Genomic DNA, 24,421 nt, shown 5'->3' on the forward strand with positions numbered 1-24,421 from the left:
GTCAGAGAACCTATTAGGAGTAAACCGAAGACCGTGTTGGGCGAGTGATCTCCCCCTTCATTGTACTACAGTAATACCTGTACTAAAGGGCTGAGGGGTGAAAAGTGATATTTAAAAAAAATATAAAATATCTGATCTTTACTAATTATTCAATAAAAAGACAATAGTAACAGCGTCATAAATAGCATAAAAGATGCTTAAAAAAAAAAGTAATATCATATTATCTGAGTGACAGGCCCATTTCTGTAGCAACTAACCACATCAAATTTGCTGAAAATCTGGTGACTATTCTAGTTCGCCGTTTTTAATAAAAGGATATAAGTTTCCAGGAGATCTACACACCTGACCATATAAGTTTCCTATAGAACAGGGTAGTAGTGACATGTCTCGTGACATTGGAGTCACAGAATATCTAAAAGTAATAACATAATAATGAAAAATCTTTACAAAAAATGTTATATGAGTATTAGAAAATCACCCAAAATATTCAGTAGCTTCATGTCAGGGTGTTATTTCCTAGTACGGTGAAAAGACAAAGTCCAGATTTTTCTATGTTCATGCTGGTAGAGTCTATTGGCGAGAGTAAGGTATGTCATCTAGTGGTCGAAAGCAGTATTACTGCAGTAAGCATGGGGACAAAGCATGATGAAGTTTAGACCTTCTACAGTATAAAAAACAAAAATTGCAGTTTTTCTAACCTGAAGATATTGAATGTCCTATGAAAGAAAGGGTTTTTTTAAAACAATATTTCTGTACATATATGTACTGTGTGTATGGTAAGTCCATACAGGTTGTAATGTAATGAAATCGGCAAAGGAAAATATCTGTTGTAGAGTCACAGCTGAATTTCTGAGAAATCCATAGCAAAATTCTCATATGCTATTGTTTTGCTGCATATCTCATCCCATGCAAGCAAAGGGTAAAATTCATAGTGAAAATCTGCACGTGCTACAGATCTGCTTTTCACACAAAAATCCACATTAGAAACCCAGAGTATCTGCCCTGTGTGGACATACCCTTGAAATTAATGTTTACTTTAAAACATCTAGTGAAGACAGCACTGGTGGGGTTTATATACTGTGAACCAAATGTTAGGGTAGGTTCACAAGGAGGAATATGAGGTATTAGAAAATATGCAATGTTTCAAGGAGTTTATAGCAATAGCCACTTGTGCCATAATGCCTTCTGAAGATACTGTATATTTTGCAGTTGGATTACAAGTGCCAACTGAGGATGGGAGACTTTTAATGAACTTGCATAACTATAGGGGTTACAGTGGTTGCAGCTGCAATTGGCCACAGAAGCTAAAGGGTCTAATACGTTACGCTAAACATACTAGGGATGAATACAATTCTTTGATGTCCTTTCTGATTTACTTTCATGGCCAGCAGTCTGTGCATCGCATAGTTATTACCCCTGCCCTCTGGCCAGTTGTTGTAAGACGTTTCATGATAACACAGCCTTCCACTGCCAGAAAGGAGAAAATTAATCCTCTCATGGCAAAAAAAATATCAGCTGGTCCTTAGCATATAGTCAAGGAAGGATTCTGTAGGGGAGGTTGTAGCACAAAAGATACAAGATTACTAAGTGGGGGGCATCAACAAGATATGTTAAAGGATCTCTGTTTGCTATCACTCATTCTTCTTTTCATCAGTGGATAAAAATCAGTCCATGGTCATGTGATCTACAGTCAATGGTCATGTAATAAATGGTCTATGGTCATGTGATAACAAACAAGTGCACGCAGATGTCTGATTACTGTGTTGTGACTGTAACGAGCTGTGCACTTGTGTGTACATCACATGACCATGGACTGATTTTTGTCCACTTGGAGTAAACAGAATCAATGAAAGCAAACAGAGATCTAGAAAACCATGAGAAATTGTTACAGAAAGTATATATAATTTTATAACTTTTCATTATACAAACAATAAGTTTTTTTTATTATGGGTCTGAAACTGGATTCCTTAAAAATTTGTATGGTCTATTCTAAGGTTAGGTCATAAATACTTAATCGGTGGGAGAAGGACAGCTGTCCCCCAGGCTGATCAGCTGTATGGAGCCGCTTTGGGCCCCATCTTATACACTACACAGGAAGCAGAAAGCTGTATAGCACCCAGGCACCATCACTGCAGCTCAGCTCCCACTGACTGCTGAGCTGCACCTGGCCACTATACAGGGTACAGCGTTTTCTGCCTCCGTCCCTGTATAGTGGATAAGATGGGTGTTTCAGGTGGGTCCAAACATTTCACTGCACCAATTGTCGACCCTCACAGATATTTATGGTCTATCCAGACTATAGGCCATTGAAAGCTTAACCTCGACGACCACTTTAAAAACTCCAATTTCTTATGAGACTTCTGCATTTTAATATCACAACAAAAATGTCTAGCTAAAAGCACTGATAGACTTCAATAAAAAAAAAAACCATAACCAACAAATAGACACAAACATCTCATGACAAAGTATCACTATATTGTGTTGCTTTTGAACTCTAGTTATCTTGTGACAAGTTCAGCCAAGAGGAAAGACACCAGAATTTAGCATCCAATTGTTCCTAATGGGTGTCTAAGACATGCCCATGTCTATTGTAGTGATCACACAAGGCTAGTTAGTAGGTGCCACTCTATGCAGAAGTTCTCATCTTAAGTAGATCTGTCATAGCAACAGATTGTCTTTGAATCTGCCAATGTAAATAATAGAAGTGTAAATAACCAGGCACAATAAATAATTCTGGGTGATTGGGACACACATAATGAGGAGACGAATGGCGGCTATGCGATGACTGTGATTACATAAGCTGCCTATACAGCACTGCGGAGTCCTGAGTGATCTATTATATAGAAGTGGCAGGAGAATTTAAATCTGTTTTGAAAGAGCCTCTCCCCTACTCTTTTACTCCTTCCTGGTAAAGTGACCTTTTTAAATGGAGGGAAGTGGGCCTAGATGACAGTCGTGATGAATGCGGTCATGTTCACTCAATAAAATAAGGCCCAGTGCATTTGAGGATAAATCAGTGGAATGTACAGCCCCACCTGTCTGTCTCCATCACTCATTTCCACTGTCACTTTCACAGTGCCTGATGGATCACAGTTGCTGTAAAATTAGACAGCCTTTAATCTCATTTCATCCTGATTAGCTTCTCTTTACCCTTTCCCTCTAACTCACTGACTGACACGCTAGAAACTCATACGGTGTGCTGTGTTTCAGGACGGATTACAAAACTTATCATTAACACCTTCCCTACTAGGGAGTAGCATGCCCCACCAATATACATTGTTTATAGACACTACATTGTAACATCCTGAGGAATTATCATGAACACCTTCCCTGCTGGGGAGTAACATATCCCGAATATATATATTGTTCATAGACTCACTGGTCTGGTATATGCTTATTATTGTCCTGACTTAATGGTACATACTGTATATAGAATATGGGTTTAAATTCTATATTGCTCTATTTTTTACAGTATATCCTTATCATTGCACGGTTTTTGCATAGTTAGTATTTGCCTGACTTATAATTCTATTAGTAGTGGACAATGAGAGGCCATCTGTAGTGATGTGTATATATATATATATATATATATATATATATATATATATATATATAAAGTAGTGATGTACGTATCACATTGATAAGTGCTTCTATTAGTATCTTTAGGACAGCATGTGGATGTGACTCTTAATAACTTTGGCACATTATATTTCAACAAAGTAAATGACTTAGCTAGTAACAATGCTGTTGCCATAAAAACTAAGCATACTCAAGTTAGAAAAGCAAGTACCAGGTTAACATAGGCCACATGTCTACCAGGGCTGCGGCGTCAGTAGGCCAAACCAACAACTCCGTCTCCAACCCCTCTATTTTCCCACAACCCAACTCCAACTCCATAAATGGCTGCCGGACATTCAGAAGTAGTAAAGCTTTCCTAAATCATATAAACTAAGTACGTATGTAAACAAGTATGTGTGTAATTAATTATGCAATATTGATAATTGTATAAAATATTTTTAAAATATGTAATCATAAGCCGGCATTGGTAATTTCTTTCAGACTCCAACTCCACCTAAAACTGACCTCTACTTCAATTGCTTGACTCCAACTCCACAGCCCTAACACTCACTATAGCCTTCATTCTATTTTAGATGTTTACAATAATGGCCTGAAGACCAACTGACCAGCATATTTTTTTTTTTTACATATTTTCCAACATATTTTATATATTCATAAAATTAAAATAAATGTGAAATAAGTAAAGAAAACAATGTACAAAGTTACTCAACCTTCTATGTAGACTTAAAGGGGCATTGCTGTGATTTTTTTTTTTATTCATATTGTCTGAAAGCCCATCCCCTCTACAGTAATAGTTGTCTACTCACAGTACATTTCCTTATCCTGCTTTCAACTTCTTTAATAAGTCACAAGATTATAGTGTGACTCCTTTATTTCTAGCGTGAGTTGTATAAACAGGAGGTTTATTCTTCCTACTTGTATAGCATCAATACTTTCCCACATACAGCTCACAGTCTATATTCCCTATGAGTTTGTCTTCAGAGTGTTGGAGGGAACCAGAGTACCTGGAGGAAACCCAGGAGAACACAGGAAGAAGATACAAACTCCTTGAAGATGTTATCATTGGTTAGATTCGTACTCCAGCACTCTTACAGAATGCTTTTACAGAAACAGGAAATAGACATGGGTACATATACTAGATATGGGTACAGTACTAGACATCGGTACAGATACTAGACATGAGTACAGTACTAGACATGGGTACAGATACTAGACATGAGTACAGTACTAGACATAGGTACAGGTACTAGACATGGGTACAGATACTAGATATGGGTACACTACTAGACATGGGTACAGTATTAGATATGGACACAGTACTAGACATGGGTACAGTATTAGATATGGACACAGTACTAGACATGGGTACAGTATTAGATATGGACACAGTACTAGACATGGGTACATATATTAGATATGGGTACAGTTCTAGACATGAGTACAGATACTAAATATGGGTACAGTACTAGACATGGGTACAGCTACTAGATATGAGTACAGTACTAGACATGGGTACACTATTAGACATGGGTATAGTACTAGACATGAGTACAGTACTAGACATGGGTACAGTACTAGATATGAGTACAGTACTAGACATGGGTACAAATACTAGATATGGGTACAGTACTAGACATGGGTACACTATTAGACATGGGTACAGTAGTAGACATGAGTACAGTACTAGACATAGGTACAGATACTAAATATGGGTACAGTACTAGATATGGGTACAGATACTAGATATGGGTACAGTACTAGACATGGGTACAGTATTAGATATGGGTACAGTATTAGACAGGGGTATAATACTAGACATGGATACAGATACTAAATATGGGTACAGATACTAGATATGGGTACAGATACTAGATATGGGTACACTACTAGACATAGGTACAGATACTGGATATGGGTACAGTACTAGACATGGGTACAGTATTAGATATGGACACAGTACTAGACATGGGTACATATATTAGATATGGGTACAGTTCTAGACATGGGTACAGATACTAAATATGGGTACAGTACTAGACATGGGTACAGCTACTAGATATGAGTACAGTACTAGACATGGGTACACTATTAGACATGGGTATAGTACTAGACATGAGTACAGTACTAGACATGGGTACAGTACTAGATATGAGTACAGTACTAGACATGGGTACAAATACTAGATATGGGTACAGTACTAGACATGGGTACACTATTAGACATGGGTACAGTAGTAGACATGAGTACAGTACTAGACATGGGTACAGATACTAAATATGGGTACAGTACTAGATATGGGTACAGATACTAGATATGGGTACAGTACTAGACATGGGTACAGTATTAGATATGGGTACAGTATTAGACAGGGGTATAATACTAGACATGGATACAGATACTAAATATGGGTACAGATACTAGATATGGGTACAGATACTAGATATGGGTACACTACTAGACATAGGTACAGATACTGGATATGGGTACAGTACTAGACATGGGTACAGTATTAGATATGGACACAGTACTAGACATGGGTACATATATTAGATATGGGTACAGTTCTAGACATGGGTACAGATACTAGATATGAGTACAGTACTAGACATGGGTACACTATTAGACATGGGTATAGTACTAGACATGAGTACAGTACTAGACATGGGTACAGTACTAGATATGAGTACAGTACTAGACATGGGTACAAATACTAGATATGGGTACAGTACTAGACATGGGTACACTATTAGACATGGGTACAGTAGTAGACATGAGTACAGTACTAGACATGGGTACAGATACTAAATATGGGTACAGTACTAGATATGGGTACAGATACTAGATATGGGTACAGTACTAGACATGAGTACAGTATTAGATATAGGTACAGTATTAGACAGGGGTACAATACTAGACATGGATACAGATACTAAATATGGGTACAGATACTAGATATGGGTACAGATACTAGATATGGGTACACTACTAGACATAGGTACAGATACTGGATATGGGTACAGTACTAGACATGGGTACAGTATTAGATATGGACACAGTACTAGACATGAGTACATATATTAGATATGGGTACAGTTCTAGACATGGGTACAGATACTAAATATGGGTACAGTACTAGACATGGGTACAGCTACTAGATATGAGTACAGTACTAGACATGGGTACACTATTAGACATGGGTATAGTACTAGACATGAGTACAGTACTAGACATGGGTACAGTACTAGATATGAGTACAGTACTAGACATGGGTACAAATACTAGATATGGGTACAGTACTAGACATGGGTACACTATTAGACATGGGTACAGTAGTAGACATGAGTACAGTACTAGACATGGGTACAGATACTAAATATGGGTACAGTACTAGATATGGGTACAGATACTAGATATGGGTACAGTACTAGACATGGGTACAGTATTAGATATGGGTACAGTATTAGACAGGGGTATAATACTAGACATGGATACAGATACTAAATATGGGTACAGATACTAGATATGGGTACAGATACTAGATATGGGTACACTACTAGACATAGGTACAGATACTGGATATGGGTACAGTACTAGACATGGGTACAGTATTAGATATGGACACAGTACTAGACATGGGTACATATATTAGATATGGGTACAGTTCTAGACATGGGTACAGATACTAGATATGAGTACAGTACTAGACATGGGTACACTATTAGACATGGGTATAGTACTAGACATGAGTACAGTACTAGACATGGGTACAGTACTAGATATGAGTACAGTACTAGACATGGGTACAAATACTAGATATGGGTACAGTACTAGACATGGGTACACTATTAGACATGGGTACAGTAGTAGACATGAGTACAGTACTAGACATGGGTACAGATACTAAATATGGGTACAGTACTAGATATGGGTACAGATACTAGATATGGGTACAGTACTAGACATGAGTACAGTATTAGATATAGGTACAGTATTAGACAGGGGTACAATACTAGACATGGATACAGATACTAAATATGGGTACAGATACTAGATATGGGTACAGATACTAGATATGGGTGATGACATCAGCAATAGCAGATTTTCAGTCTAATTTAATCACCTTACGTAGTTAAAAAAAAAAAAAAAGATAAATCGGGGTGTCGCTTTAAACTGTGGGGCATTCTAAAACATCATTTAGTGCTGAGCTTTCTTTTAATGAAATTTATGAGAATGAACTGCAACACAACACACAACCCATGGACAAGCCATTTTTTCTAGTCCTCTCATACAATCCCTTCAGTTAGGTTTGCACACAATATATATCTGATGGTCACAGCTCTCTCCACACTTCCCCCATGCACACACACTTGGTTGACCATGCATATGTTCTGAATGGGAAGAAGGGAAAAGACTGCTGCAGCACCTGATGTCTCCGAGAACAAAAGAATCCTCCAAAATGAAATGCAACAGCCTATTCTTCTCTCCTCCAAAATCTGCCATTGAGGGAGAGTCAGGTGACTGCCATACACATTAAATGGTCATCCACTCCCGCTACATCCAAAAAGCATCTAATGTGTATGGTTGGCTTTAGATCCAAGCAAACAGCCGACCTCCAAGTGTCCTTGTATTATAAGAAGTATTTGCAGGCCTACAATATCCCATATAGTATATATCAAGTTCTTTTTATTGAGTTATATTATATACTATCACATACTTATGCACCTGTTGTACAATTGTGCAATATAAATAATCCGCTCCGTCAGATGACAGTATTACATAACTGAACGGCACAGATAAAAGCACAAAAGACAGATGCAGTATATTACTGTGTAATATGCAGTATGATATACACGCACCTTCAGCAAACAGCTAAATCAATATATTAAGGGAAATGCGTCAGTAGCATTGGGATTAATAATGGAAATACTCATCAGCTTTAAAGCAAACCCTGCATATACTCTGAGAAAATCCAGAAATCTTCCTGTTATCAGTTAATAAGACAGTTTCATGTGATATCGATAACATCCTTGCTCTAAAAATGATAAAAAACCGTAATATACAATAGAAAATGTGTGCGAGCTAAAGTTTGATAAATCTTCCTGAAACCCTCGCCAAGTTTGGGAAGCCTGTAGCATCAGAATGATAAAAATTATCATTAAACATTCCATATTGCACTGCTGCATTTTGCAAGAAGGAGATAGTAAATCATGTGAAATGAGAGATATATAACTGAAAAAATTCACATGTGAGTTCGGCTGGCTTTTTTTTCCTCTTTGGCAGAAGTTTATAGAGAAAGAGCTGGCCCTGTGTCATATTGATTTCCCACTGCACTGGTTTTCTAAGTGCTCTGCTGATCCGTGTCCAGCAATAAATTCCCAGCCTCAACATGCACATCGCTTCCCTCTTTGTCCTCACCTAGATTTAAGGTGTCCATTTGATGAGATGAGCAAGGACATGATTTTCTGACTAATGCTCCAGCCACTCTACATGATATGATAGTGGTACATTTGTATGTTTTCCAAAAGGATGGGACGTGACATTTATGGACAGGTATAACGTACAGCCCAGGACATGACACTTCTAGGTTGGTTAAACTAATCCAAATAAATTGAAGCATATATTAGCCTGTAGAATTGAAAAGAAATCTGTATGTACAAGATTCCCATGACAACTGGTGGAAGGGAATATGCTTTGTTTCGGGGAAGTGTAATTTGCAGATGAACATTTTCCAAACCAATAGAATAGGGTCATACTCTACAGGCTTTACTTGCAAAAACAGATATATCTATATTATATTGTGTGGATTTAATAACACCAATGAAATATTCTCAAGGTGGAATAGAAGACTCTTAAGATTACAGTTTAAGTAAAATTATTCAAAGAGATGTGTGAAATTAGAAAAGCATGGCTGCCTTTATCTATAAGCAATGCCGCTCTTCCTAGGCTGTGACTCGTATTGCAGTGTGAATACAATTAAAATGCAATACCAGACAAAGCCTGTAGACAAGAGAGGTGCTGTTTCCAAACTCATACGTCCCTTTAAATTATAATTACATTAATGTAACATCTCTGCCTGTTTGGGCCCCTGCACCGCCCTCTGCTCGCATGCTGCGGCGCAGGAGGCAGGTGCAGTTTGGTTCTTGGATTAAAGTTTTTGGTCGCACTGTGTGAACTCGGTTCTAGTTCTGTGATTGCATTTGCACCACACCCGTCTTCTGCCGATGTTGCCTCTGTCCATTAAGTGGTTAATCTGGCCTTGCCCTGTGATTGACAGCTGCCTTTCTGTGAACTCCATGGGCGGGTTCTTCCTCCCTATTTAGCCTTGGTTCCCATTCACACCAGTGCTTGTTATTGCCGTGTGCATACCTGCTCTTACTGTCCCTGTTTTGCTTATTTGCAAATAGTATATTTTGCTATTATACTTGACCTTTGGCTTTCCTCATTGACTATTCTCTTGACTCTGATTTGGCACTGCATCACTCTCCTGTTACCGAACCCTGGCTAGCTGACCTTCCGTTGTTGTTGTTCGTCTTGTCTGCGTTTTGTGTTTCACATATTCAGGGAGGGACTGTCCTCGTGGTTGTCGCCTATTACCTAGGATAGGGCCTGGCAATAGGAAGGGAAAGTGGGGGGCTTCATCTTAGGGCTCACTGTCTCTTGTGCCCCTCCCAGGGTTTAACAGTTCTGGGAATTGCTGTCTTAGCAATTCCCTTACAATTAAGTTGTAAGTGTGACGTAAATGAAGAAAAGACACAATTTTTTTTCTGCAAAATGAGACTTTTCAACTATTCTATGCCAGTGTTATAGATTTAATCATGAAATGCATCTAGTGACTGTGTGTCTGATAACTGTGGTATGTTGGTGTATTGCCGTAGTGACTGTCCTACAGGTACTACTAGGTAATAATTGTAAAGGATGAAATATAAATAAGTTCGGAAGGTTTTCCACTGGTCATATTTTCCTATTTATGACGTTTTTACAAATAGAAGTGTTAATAGTTTATTTTTGTCAATTAACAAAATGAAGTGAATGAACAAAAGAGAAATCTAAGTCTCACCAATATTCGGTGTGAGCACCCTTTGGAGGAGGGGTCTTGGAAGTGATGATACAGCCCCTACAGAACCTGATCTCAGCATTATCCAGCCTGTCTGGGATTACGTGAAGGGACAGAAGGATTGGAGCAAGTTTTCATCTACAGAAGATCTGTGTTTAGTTCTTCAAGATGTTTGAACCAACCTCCTTGCTGAGTTTCTATAAAAACTGTCTGCGAGTGTACTGAGAAGAATTGACGCTGTTTTTGAACCCCAAGGAGGGTCACACCAAATATTGACGTGACTTAGATTTCTCTTCCGTTCATTCATTTCATTAAGGTAACTGGCAAAAATAAAACTTCTATTTCTGTTTCTGTGTAACACTTTCTATTTTCTATTTAAGTTTAAAATTCGTACTTTTTCCACACCTGCCTAAAACCTTTGCACAGTATTGTTTTTGTCAGTGTGTGTAATGGGTGTTGCTGTTTGTAAAATAAAACTGATTTGTCTTCTTTTACAAGAACATGGGAAGAATATGCAAATCTGACTTCCATGATGTAATTAGGAAGCCAGTGCCTCAAGAATGCACACCAATAGAGGGCGCTCACTGAGAATGTGCAAGTCTATCTTCCATGATGTAATTAGGAAGACAGAGTGTCAGTCAAGCAAACCAATAGAGGGCGCTCTCTTTAACATCATGCCGACCTTCTCAGAGTGCTTTGTTTGCAATGATGTTGGGATTATACCAGGTACAGTCTCTCAGCCAAGGACAGCTGTTTCGATGTTCTTGCATCTCATCAGCTTGGCGCAGAGAGGACTGACCTGGCAGAGGTGAGAGGCTTCTAGACAGGGTTGGGGGGATATCGTCACTCCATAGGGAGAGACCACCATTTAGGTGTGTGGATTCTTATTAAGCCATGAGTGCTCCACTGTGCAAAGGAACATGGGAAGAAAATGCAAATCTGACTTCCATGATGTAATTAGGAAGCCAGTGCCTCAAGAATGCACACCAATAGAGGGCGCTCACTGAGAATGTGCAAGTCTATCTTCCATGATGTAATTAGGAAGACAGGTTGCTTGACTGAGACTCTTGTCTTCCTAATTACATCATGGAAGATAGACTTGCACATCCTCAGTGAGCGACCTCTATTGGTGTGCATTCTTGAGGCACTGGCTTTCTAATTACATCATGGAAGTCAGATTTGCATATTCTTCCCATGTTCCTTCTTTTACAAGAGTCAGTGTTGTCACTTGGCACGTGATATCACATGGCTGTCTGGACCTGTAGTCTATGCATAGTCACAAACTGAATTCATATGATAAATCTAATTTTCTATAAACTGGTTTCACATATGAGAAGTAATAGGGCTTGTAGATTGTACTCAGACAACCTTTCCTTAAATCGCTAGTAGTACACAAAAGGCTTAGTGTTTATACACACAGTGTACGTCACAATTCACACTACAAACTTAAAAACCCATAAATAGAAAATGCAGTAATTATACAGCTTGGTTATTGGATATAAACTGATTACATGTAGAACAACATTCACTTTTGTTAAGGTAAGCAGTTGCATATTTTGCTAAATTATCCAAGTATGACCATTCACCTCCCCACATGATGTCTGGAAATGGTATAAAATAGTGTAAAACCTGCTCACTTTTGAAAAGTGACAAGATACCATATATATATCCAGTGCAACTGAGTGACTAGTTGTGCATGTTGTAATTTTTTTACATGACAATATGACATCACAACCTGTTTATGTGTTTATGATGTAATCTACTAACATGATCAGATGAAAATCGATGTAAATTGAATTATATACATGGAGTATCACATTGCAGCACATTGGTTTGGCTGAGAGGATAGACCTGGTTCACATCTGCATTCGGGCCAATCCGTTCCCCTATCCACATGAAATATGCAGAGAGAAAAATCCTGTAAGCAGCTTTTTTCTCTCTGCATTTTTCGTGCGGAAATCACACAGACCCCATTATAGTCTATGGGGTCCACGGGTTTCCTAAGGTAACCACTTTTCTATGCAGATGTGAACCGGGCCACAGTATCTTATTGTTTTGGTTGATTGTTATAAGCAATTTGTGTTCTTGTTAATATAATACGAGTGTGTCATGTACGACAAGAACTTCTAGAAGAATACTTCAATAAATGTAAAATCCTAGGAAAAATGTCTCAAGATTACATACACGATTACTTACAGGTACTATTGTATGTCTTTCAGTCATGCCATACAACAGTGCACACCATTGTGTGGTTGAAGTGGAAAACTTCTTGTTTGTGTTAGGCGGAGAAGACCAATGGAATCCTAATGGTAAGTTGTGAGATAACCTGTGTGAGTATAGGAATGAGCATTGCTTAAAGGGATCACAATATTGATTGCCTGTTGTGAGGGTAGGCCATCAATATCAGATCGATGGGGAAACCAATTAATGACAAATCCTGTTGTTCAGCTGTTTGAAAGGATCATGGTGCGTGGCTGGGTGGCTTTTTTTGGAGGCTTATTTTGAAGCGGATTCAGCATCAATATCAGCGCCAAAAAACTCTGTGTGCACTGACCCTAAAGTTTATATTGTTGTGTCTAACTGCACGCCATCTACTTAGTAGTGGTGGTGTAGGGTATTGCACCTTCATCCAACCCACTTGAATGCCACAGCCCCTTCAGACAGATAATCAGCGAGTGTGCCGAAAATCAGACCCCACTAATCTAATAGTAATGTGCTTAAAGGGATTCTATCATTAGAATACCCTTTTTACAATAAATACACATAGGAATAGCCTTAAGAAAGGCTATTCTTATCTTACCTTTATCATACCTCCCAACCGTCCTGATTTCCGCCGGACACTCACAATTTCGGTGTCCTGTCCTGCGGTCCCGGTCGGCGGGAGGTATGTCCCGATTTCAACTCAGAGCTGAATACATAGACAAAGAGGACCTTTCATGGTCCGGGGCACAGGCGGTTCTATATACTGCTGGAAAGCCAACAGTGCGCTGAATTCAGCGCACTGTCGGCTTTCCCGATCTGTGCCCCGGGTAAAGAGCTAGCGGTCCCAGTACCGTAGCTCTTTACAGTCATAAGGGCGTTCCTGATAGTCTGTCAGGAACATCCTTCTCCACAGCAGCGCCTATCGTGCTGTACAGTGTGAGCGGGGAGGAACGCCCCCTCCCCTCCTGTTAAAACTTGTCTATGGACGAGCACTGTGAGCAGAGGGAAGGGGCGTTTTGTCCCTCTTTCTGCTCTTCAAAAGTTGGGAGGTATGCCTTTATTACTGTATTTTGATCCGTGCCACCATTCCTGAGGAATTTCTTCTTTCTTCCTTATGGGGGCATCCCCAGTACGACTTGAAAACTCTCCAGCGATGGCCTCTGTCTTCTTCACTGCCTCCGCTCCTCTTCTCTTGGTCCAGAAGCGCCAACTGCACATGTCCATCAGTCATTTTCCTGTGGCCAAGCGGGAGAGGCCACAGGAAAATGGTTCAAGAAATAGCACTATAAATTAATATAAATATGGCGCTAAATATAAATGGTGCTAAAATATAGCACTATAAATAAATATATATTTCTACGTATTGTACACTGCACTGCCTCACATTCAAGCAATACAGACTGGAAGCCAATTCTGGATCGTGCTCCTTGTCATCCATCTGTGGTATGTTCATCCCACAGGGTTAAACATATTGTTGCACCACTGCTAAACCATGCACTGATATTTTATTCATCTATTCTCCTTGTATAATCTAAAATGATGGCAATACAGGGAAACATCAGCCCGAGATATTACATTTAAATAATCTTACTTTAATAAATGAAATCCGTCCAAAGACATGAAAAAGTTATCAGACCATGTTAAATTGCAGTGCATCCTAATGCTGGGCTGAGTAATTCTGAAAGTGCAAAATACATTAATATTTAAAAGTGTTGACTCAGAAAGAAAAAAGCCAAAAGAAATATGAACCCGTACAGTAAGGCACTATAAACTGAACGTAGGGAAGGAAATGCAGAGTGTGACTTAGGACTTGCATTTATATGTAGAAAGAAATGACCTTTGTAGATGATAGATTGCAATTATGTGATATTGTATAATACTATTATACTATAATTATATCAATACGTATATATACATATATATCCATAAATATTTAACTTGAGACAAACTACAGCACTCCACATGCCCTGATAGTAGCGGTGTCATCGGTGCATGCTGGGTGTTGTAGTTATGCCAAGTCTGCTATGGGTTACTTAGTCTAAGGTCACACATAGATGGTCGCAGCAAAAAAGCGCTGCCACATCGGCAACACATTGTGGGTTTTTTTTCACAGAAAGTCTGCAGAGATTTCCTCTATGGACTTTCTGGTCTCAGTATACCTATAGGGAAACCGCCAGCCTTTCCGTAATTGCCAAGTTGGCGTTTACACCATGTGAGGCCCCGGCAATGCTTTTATTTAGGCCCTATATATAAGTGGATTCTTATAGTCTAATTTTTTTAGTGTATGGAGTGAATTACTGTAGCAATGATAACATGTGATGTAAACTGAAATCTGTTCTCTTCCAGGAAAACACAGTACGAATTTTGTCAGTCGCTATGACCCGCGATTTAACAGCTGGATACAGCTCCCACCTATGCAGGAAAGGTGAGGCATGAGATTTTGTCATTCGCAGTTGTCTGATATACTTGGTTGCTGGCGACTCAGCTATGCCATTTCTAGCAATATAGCACTACGTTTTGTCACTTTTTTCAGATCCTCCTGGCATGATTTCTACAATTTCTTTACTATTCATACAATAATTTTCTTTGCACATTTTGACCCTATGAACATTTTTGAGCCATTTTTGCCATGTGCTGAATTATTTTTATCTGTTAACTAGGTCCCTTTGGGGGGCTTTTGTGGTAGGAAGAAGCACCTGTGGCCAAATTTTTAACTCAGTAAAGCAACCTCATCTGTTTTCCTTTACCTTTACTGTAAATACAGCTCTCAGGTACTAACAATCTGGTCTATAGCAGGTTGTATCATTATTAGAGTGTGACATTTTCAGTATACTTCCATGTCTGTTCTGCTACCCCCAATGGAGCTGACTTATTAAAATTGGTGCTTTTGTCCTAATCCATCTTTTCTTGTTTCTATCCAACCTGGCTAGTTATCCAGCCACTTTTATGAAAAGTGGCAAGTGGGACACAAACAAGAAAAGTTTCAATTGTTGCATAAAAAACAATGCACATGCGACTTTGTATGCCAGAAAACGAGTGCAATGCATCATAAGTCAGTCTCAATGAGTAACAAGTGAGAATACTTGTTTTAGAAGAATTATACAGCGTGGAAAATCTTTTTTTTTTTTTTTTTCCATACAATGCTCCAAATGCCCAGCATAGACAGAGTCATAGTGACTGCCGACTACTTGCTGTCACCACTAGAGTGAACCTATGAGCTACACTGTAAGGGCCCTTTCACACGGAGTACATGTGTATTTTGGCAAAATACACGTGTAAAAATGCACGTGTAAAAATAAGACTCCCATGACTTCAATGACATTTTACACGTGTATTTTGATGTGTATTTTGACGTGTTTTTTTTACACGTGTAAAAAGAAATTGCATTGAAGTCAATGGGAGACTGATTTTTATACGTGTATTTTTTACACGTGTATTTTGCCAAAATACACGCACATTTACTCCATATGAAGGGGCCCTAATACTCTGAAATCCATTTTACCACAGCGGGGAATATTCAGGCTTCTTTTCTCTCATCTTACTTCCGTCCTATCTGTATGGTGAGGGATGTCACCTCTCTGGGTGGCATTTGCTCCCCTTCTCAGATAGTGGGGGATAATATGACACCACCGGGAGCTTGGCTCCAGTATTTCCAACTCTGCATCTCTCTGTGCTCTTATGTGCCCACAGATGTACTGTGTTTGATAAACTTTGCCTCTCCCCTTCCTGCCCATGCTATTTCTTTGCTGTGTGGTAAACTACAAGGCTGTAAGACAGGGACCTCTAGGATCTCTTGGTAGGTTGATCCTAGAGGAACTCTGGGCTAAATCCTTTTTACTAACCCACAAGCTTTCTGGCTCTTGTTAAATGCAAGAACTCAACTTCAAACTCCTGACACTATGATACAGAACTCCTGTTCGATTCCACCGGATGTTCCCATTAGTCTACGATAAGTGCTAGAGATGTTCCATGGAATTGGACTCAATGATACATATCTAGTGGGAGTGTCAGGGAGTCTGTGGCAGGACATCATGGCTCTGTATAATAATATTTTTGATGCCTCACTTGTGTTGATGCCAGATATCACCCTAATATCTATGTTTTACAGGGTTGATATCATAGTTAAAAAGATCCATCTACACTCTCTGACTATGCAGCAAATCCTTCCCTAGTCCTGAAGGTCCCCTACCCAATGCCACCCCCCTTCCCTGCAGTGGATAGATGTGCTGGATGTTATCCCTCATCTGGAGGGTCTAACTACTTCTGATTCACAAACTTACTCTCAGCTGGTACCATTAGACACAATTTAGGGAATCCCCTGGCTTCCTTATATAGTTTGCTCCAGGTACACTACTGATCTAAGGGGTTGGCAAATAAATTAGTTACTTAGTGGAGGAGAGGGGATTCCTTTACTTTCCCCTCCTTTCCCAACCCCACCTTTTTTTCTCTACCCCGGATAGTTCTCCTCAATTTGTTTTTTTATTGTATATTCCATTGTATTTAACCTGCTGCCATTGTAGGAACTCTGTGCTCCCTCTATGCCTGCTACATGACCTTGTGAAATAATAGTAGTAGTAATAATAATAATAATAATAATAAAATTCTATTTATATAATAATTTATATAATATAATTTATATAATTTATATAATATATATAGTACAACTTTGTAGACCTGTAAATGTGCCAGATTTATTACAGTGGCTTGATGACAAATCTGATGCATTTTCAGATTGTCTAGTATAACTTTACCTATAAGTCATTTTTGTTTACATGAAAAATGGGACAAAATTTTGGCACCCTTTATTTTGTGCAGAATGTTACAATTTACAGGATGCCCCTTTGCCACAATCCTACTCTCACTTGTTAGACAGGGTGCAAAAAGTCTGTAAAACATACAATAAATGTGGTGTAATGTACATCTGTTTTTTTTCACAAATGTCACTGAAATGTTGATGCACATCAATATGCAGCAAATCCTATCTCTAATCTGTCTCTTGATGGATGAAGGAAACTACAAATGTCTTGTAAATTTTCCTCTATACAGAAACTTTTTCAGCTGTGTATTGGGAAACAAAGCTATGACCGTAATAAAAAAAAAATATACTGTAACTTAATAAGAGTATTCTGTATACTTAACAAATTTAGGCACATAGAGTTTTGCACCTTAAACAATATGGTGATGTAAGATAGATAATGATGAAAATGTAATTAAAAAGACTAGATTAGATTGTATTGTACATTGTAAATTTGTAACATAAAAATGTAGCAGCAGATATGTAATTCCATATAGAGATCGACAGATAAGGATGACATACATCTGCTACTTGATGTAATATCCACTGAATAATAAAAATAAATATAACCATTAAAAAGAAATATCATTATCTTATCTGAAACTCCCATGTCCATCCACACACATAAACCTCCTGTTATTTTAGAACTTAACTGAAAGGGAAAAAAGAAAGCTAATTGAAGAAATTTTTGATGATGTGCTTCTTTTAGTAAATTGGAAACAATGACCCTTGAAGGACCATAAGGATAGTGAATGTCAAGATAATTTATAATTGTTAAGATATCTTCTTTAACTTTCCCTTTGTCATTTAGTCTTTGGCAGAGTACAGAATTCTACCTCAGGCAGCGAAAACATGTTACGCCTCTAATAGTCCATGTTTACTGAGTTACCATTACTATACAATACAGTGACAACGTACAAGCGCGCCCCAGGTCCTGAGCACTATGTCTGCTTATTTGTTCCAGGAGGGCCAGTTTCTATGCCTGCCGACTAGATAAACATCTGTATGTTATTGGAGGAAGAAATGAAACAGGCTACTTGTCTAGTGTTGAATGCTACAACCTTGAGACAAATGAGTGGTGCTATGTGTCCCCCTTACCACAGCCATTGGCTGCTCACGCTGGAGCCGTGCACAATGGGAAGATATACATATCAGGTATGATGGAGACAATGACGTCGGTACAATCAGTTGTATGCGATGATAAAATTAGTGTAATAATAAACTCCGAAAACTGGTTCTCTATATACACTTGTGTAATCTATAATCTTATTACTTGTCAGTGTCAAGAACCAAATTGTGACTGTGATTTCAAGGTTTTTTAAATGTAACAATTCCTATTGTTGATTGACTTAAGTTCTTTAATTGTGGCAGTAACAATAGATACATAAAGTATATAAATATATAAAAGATAGATAACTGTGGGGAGGTCATGTCAAATGGCTATAACTTGGACATTATAAAATGTAGAAACTTGCTTCTGACGTCATATGAAAGAAGAAAACTAGTCTACTATCTTATTCAGATCTGTGTGTGCCTATTAATACAGACCATAAATAAGCCCATTGTAGTCCATTCCTGTCTTGCTTGCATCTACTCCATACTTCATGCAAAAATAGGTTACAAAAAATAGGGGACATATGGAAGAGACTTTGACTGTAGGATCAGACTACGTGCAGTTGTTTGCAGTCTTTAACCATGGAGATACATTGGTTGGCATATGAGCTGTAGACATATAACTGTAAGATGTTTTTAGTGAATATTATTTGCAAAGTTGGGCAATTGGTTTAATCTTAGACCTCGTTCACATTTGCAAGTGGTGTGCAGTAAAAGCACACGGAAACCCATAGACTATAATGGGGTCCGTGTGCTTGCCACGAGATCTCTACAGGGAACATGCGGACAGGAAAGTACTTCACAATCTACTTTCCTGTCTGCATGATTCATGCAGGCAGCGCGCGGCAAGCACACGGACCCCATTATAGTCTATGGGGTCCGTAGCTTTCACTGCACAGCGCTTGCAAATGCGTTTGGTAGTCCGAACCATACTATATAAAATATACCATTACATTAGACTGGCGTAAGACCTTTACTAATCACATGTGCAATCCTTAGGTGGTGTTCACAATGGTGAATATGTCCAGTGGCTTTATTGCTATGATCCAGTCATGGATGTTTGGGCTCGGAAGCAAGATATGAACACAAAGAGAGCAATTCATGCCTTAGCTGTAATGAATGATCGTCTGTATGCAATTGGTGGAAACCACTTAAAAGGTCAGTCATTTTTTATGTTTAATAGTATGCCTGTTTTACTGTTATTAAATATGCATTATATTCTAATAGATTAACAAAGACTGTGCCCGTAGTCATAAGACCATCTGTGTGATATACTTAGCATTACATTGTTTTGACTTTGGCTTCCTGATCCTTCATTATGGCCGATTTTTTTTCCCGTTGGTAAGATGCATTAGCTTTTGTTGTTAAGTTACTATACATTGACATTGGGGTACTAGAAATAAAATGAACTGAACTTGGCAAAAGCTGTTCTCACATGTGCTGTAATATATTAGTTTTAATACTATTCACATGCATACATCAGATCTATTGTTACAACACTTAGACTATAACATGTAAGTCCAGGCTTTGCCCAGTTCTGCTATGGCTCTGTTCACACTAGCTTTATGTTTTATAAGTAGTTTTCATATTTTTGATAGTGAGAATAGAATAGTCTGCAGCACTTTTCTTTCCAATAAAAATACTGGAATTCCCATGGAAACCTCATGGACCCCATTATCAGTTATTGGGATTAACTGGGATCTTTTCACAAACAACTCTATAGAACTCTGTAGATTATTAATACATTGTTGTTATATTTATCATTAACACCATTGTGTACCTAAAGATTCATTATAAAAGGTCACGAGCTATTATAGTCCCCTGGCAGTGGAGTCGGAGTCGGGACTAGTATTGGGTGGAGTAGGAAAAACAAGTTACTGACTCTGATCCCAACTTCAAAATGAAAGGAGGAATTATTTATAATTATATTATACAATTACTAATATTGTATAATTAATAAGATGCATTGTTTATTGCATATTACTTTCATAATGAATTGGAGGATCTTTACTGCTTCTGACTGACCATAGCTGCCAGCTATTTGTAAAGGAGTTGGAGTTGGAGCAGGAGTCTATGTCAGAGTCAGAGTTGGAGTCATAGTTGATGGTTTGTCCTACCAATTCCACAGCCCTATCTATTACATTTTGCAGTGTCTATCAGTGGTATGGCCATGTATACCCAAAGTATAGACTGAGGTTTCGATATGGGAATCCAGTGGCATCCATTGCACTTTACAGAAACATTTATTTGTTTACTAGATATTTCTGCATACAATAGCATAGTGTTCTGCATTATTCCATATCACCAAATGTATACTAATGTATACCAAGCCAACGCGATCAAGGTCAAAGGGGCGCTCTTTTGGTCTCCATAAGTTGAATGGGTGGTTTTGGATACCTTTGATGAATGCAATGAGAGCTTTATCATCCCATGTGGTAGACATGACGTTTGTCCAATACTACAGCTGCCAGAGATACAAATACTGACTCTTATCATCATTGATCAGAGATAAGGTTATTGATAAAACCTTTTCAACCTAGATATGCTATTGTTTAGGTTTCTCACACCTGGATGTCATGTTGGTGGAGTGTTATGATCCTAAAGCAGACCAGTGGAATATTCTACAGACCCCCATTCTAGAGGGACGCAGCGGCCCGGGATGTGCAGTACTAGATGATCGGTTTTATCTGGTTGGGGGCTACAGCTGGAGTATGGTAAGCTAAGAAACCTACTGCTTGTTGGAAAATGGTATTACTCATATCTAGAATACAATGGGCAGATTCTTCCAGCCAAACAATATATTGATTTATTAGGCCCAAGGACACTTTATTCAACACATCCAAGCCCAATAAAAAGTGGTAATTTAGGAAAATGGGGCCTAGTTGATGTTTATGGTGTACACTGCAAGGAGGTAATACACTCACCGGCCACTTTATTAGGTACACCATGCTAGTAACGGGTTGGACCCCCTTTTGCCTTCAGAACTGCCTCAATTCTTCGTGGCATAGATTCAACAAGGTGCTGGAAGCATTCCTCAGAGATTTTGGTCCATATTGACATGATGGCATCACACAGTTGCCGCAGATTTGTCGGCTGCACATCCATGATGCGAATCTCCCGTTCCACCACATCCCAAAGATGCTCTATTGGATTGAGATCTGGTGACTGTGGAGGCCATTGGAGTACAGTGAACTCATTGTCATGTTCAAGAAACCAGTCTGAGATGATTCCAGCTTTATGACATGGCGCATTATCCTGCTGAAAGTAGCCATCACATGTTGGGTACATTGTGGTCATAAAGGGATGGACATGGTCAGCAACAATACTCAGGTAGGCTTTGGCGTTGCAACGATGCTCAATTGGTACCAAGGGGCCCAAAGAGTGCCAAGAAAATATTCCCCACACCATGACACCACCACCACCAGCCTGAACCGTTGATACAAGGCAGGATGGATCCATGCTTTCATGTTGTTGACGCCAAATTCTGACCCTACCATCCGAATGTCGCAGCAGAAATTGAGACTCATCAGACCAGGCAACGTTTTTCCAATCTTCAATTGTCCAATTTCGATGAGCTTGTGCAAATTGTAGCCTCAGTTTCCTGTTCTTAGCTGAAAGGAGTGGCACCCGGTGTGGTCTTCTGCTGCTGTAGCCCATCTGCCTCAAAGTTCGACGTACTGTGCGTTCAGAGATGCTCTTCTGGCTACCTTGGTTGTAACGGGTGGCTATTTGAGTCACTGTTGCCTTTCTATCAGCTCAAACCAGTCTGGCCATTCTCCTCTGACCTCTGGCATCAACAACGCATTTCCGCCCACAGAACTGCCGCTCACTAGATGTTTTTTCTTTTTCGGACCATTCTCTGTAAACCCTAGAGATGGTTGTGCGTGAAAATCCCAGTAGATCAGCAGTTTCTGAAATACTCAGACCAGCCCTTCTGGCACCAACAACCATGCCACGTTCAAAGGCACTCAAATCACCTTTCTTCCCCATACTGATGCTCGGTTTGAACTGCAGGAGATTGTCTTGACCATGTGTACATGCCTAAATGCACTGAGTTGCCGCCATGGGATTGGCTGATTAGAAATTAAGTGTTAACGAGCAGTTGGACAGGTGTACCTAATAAAGTGGCCGGTGAGTGTATACTGCAGTTTGCAGAATACACCAGGATTCATACATTTCCCTTTGTACGTAATATGTAAACTTAACCTACATATGATAGTAAAGTTTTTTGTATCTCTTCATCTATTAAGTAACTTTTTAGTTTATATAATAATTGTTGTAAATCTCAATATAGATAATTTGTTACATTTATATAAATCTATTATTAGGTAAAACTATAGGTAACACACAATGATATTATGATGATTTTTGTCATATGGCAAGTTCAGTATTGACATAGTGCTGGTTCAATGATACTCTGACACCATGTATTATGAATGCATCAAACATTAAGTTTAATTATAAAGCACATCTGTCATTCCGTGCATACATCTATATCCGTATTCTGTTATTCTGTTCTGTTATAGGATCAGATAAATGGAAATCTTGACAGATTTGTCATAGGACAGACACCACTCGATCCCTATGGACTCCATTCACTATAATGGGGCCTGTCGAGTATAAATTGTGGTATCAGTTAATTTTCTGGACCAAAAAGTTGTGCATGCAGAACTTTGTGTCCATGCAAAAAAAAAAAAAAAAAAGACGGTTTCCAGGTGGAGAGGCCACATACGGACATCGGCAGTCACCTTTAAAAACCCATTCAAATGAATGGGCTTTAAAGCTGACTACCAGCAAGCCGTCCCCTGTCCAGTCTCCCCTGGGTTTACGACAGAAACCCCGGAGCGGAGAGCAGCGGCAGTGTGAACGCCGCTTTATATAGGAGAATTTATTATCGAATGTCATATGTGCTAATATCATTAATTTTTTTAATTATTTTATGTTTAGGGGGCCTACAAGTCTTCGACTATTTGCTACAGTCCTGAGAAAGCAAGCTGGACAGAATTAGAGGGAGATGTTGCTGAGCCCCTCGCCGGACCGGCATGTGCCACTGTTATACTACCAGCCTGCGTCCCATACAACAAATAGAGGGTACAATGGAACGGACAATGTAACTTTACAGAAGCTCATTTTCTTTGAGATTCATTTTCTTCCTTTTAAAGGGTTGTACAAGCATTAGAGAAATGAACACTGTCTTAAAGATTTATCAACACTAGGACTTGCTATGAAACTGGCAAAGCAACAAGTAATTTACAAAACAGGGAGCAGCGAGTACGGATATGTCTGTACCAATGTAATATAATTCTGCAGATGACACTTGGTACATAGTGACCCTGTTTAGGGTTTGTATACCCAGTGTGTATGGCATCTGACACCACAAGACGTGTTACTATTCTGAAGGAGTTAATTGTATGTTTTTAATATATCTGTTCTGATAGAGATACATAACCACTAGTATACAAGATTTCAGTATTCCAACAAAATAATTGTATCTTCTAAGACAGGGTCCTACAAATCTTATAGAAATTGTCCTCCTCGAGCACTTCTAAAGCAGTGTCCTTGTTATTTTATGCATGAACAGGCAACACAGAGTACATGTACCGAAAAAATTTAAATTGGGCAAATTCTGGTGTGAGGTGGAACTACAGTATGGTGACGGGAATGTCTTATGTGCACAC

The 24,421-nt window shown here is 38.9% G+C and overlaps 1 protein-coding gene across 1 annotated transcript in view; it reads left to right on the top strand.

The window, feature by feature from the left end:
* The window catches only part of KLHL14 (kelch like family member 14), a 61,919-nt gene extending 38,088 nt beyond the window's left edge, over nt 1-23,831 (top strand). The window contains exons 3-8 of the mRNA XM_075270542.1: nt 12,853-12,942; nt 15,182-15,260; nt 18,595-18,785; nt 19,743-19,901; nt 21,300-21,457; nt 23,691-23,831. Of these exons, the coding sequence (XP_075126643.1) occupies nt 12,853-12,942; nt 15,182-15,260; nt 18,595-18,785; nt 19,743-19,901; nt 21,300-21,457; nt 23,691-23,831 (818 nt within the window). The remainder of the gene's footprint in view (nt 1-12,852; nt 12,943-15,181; nt 15,261-18,594; nt 18,786-19,742; nt 19,902-21,299; nt 21,458-23,690) is intronic.
* Nucleotides 23,832-24,421: the final 590 nt, after the last annotated feature.

The sequence above is a fragment of the Leptodactylus fuscus genome, chromosome 4 (assembly GCF_031893055.1).
Source record: "Leptodactylus fuscus isolate aLepFus1 chromosome 4, aLepFus1.hap2, whole genome shotgun sequence".
Lineage (NCBI taxonomy): Eukaryota > Metazoa > Chordata > Amphibia > Anura > Leptodactylidae > Leptodactylus > Leptodactylus fuscus.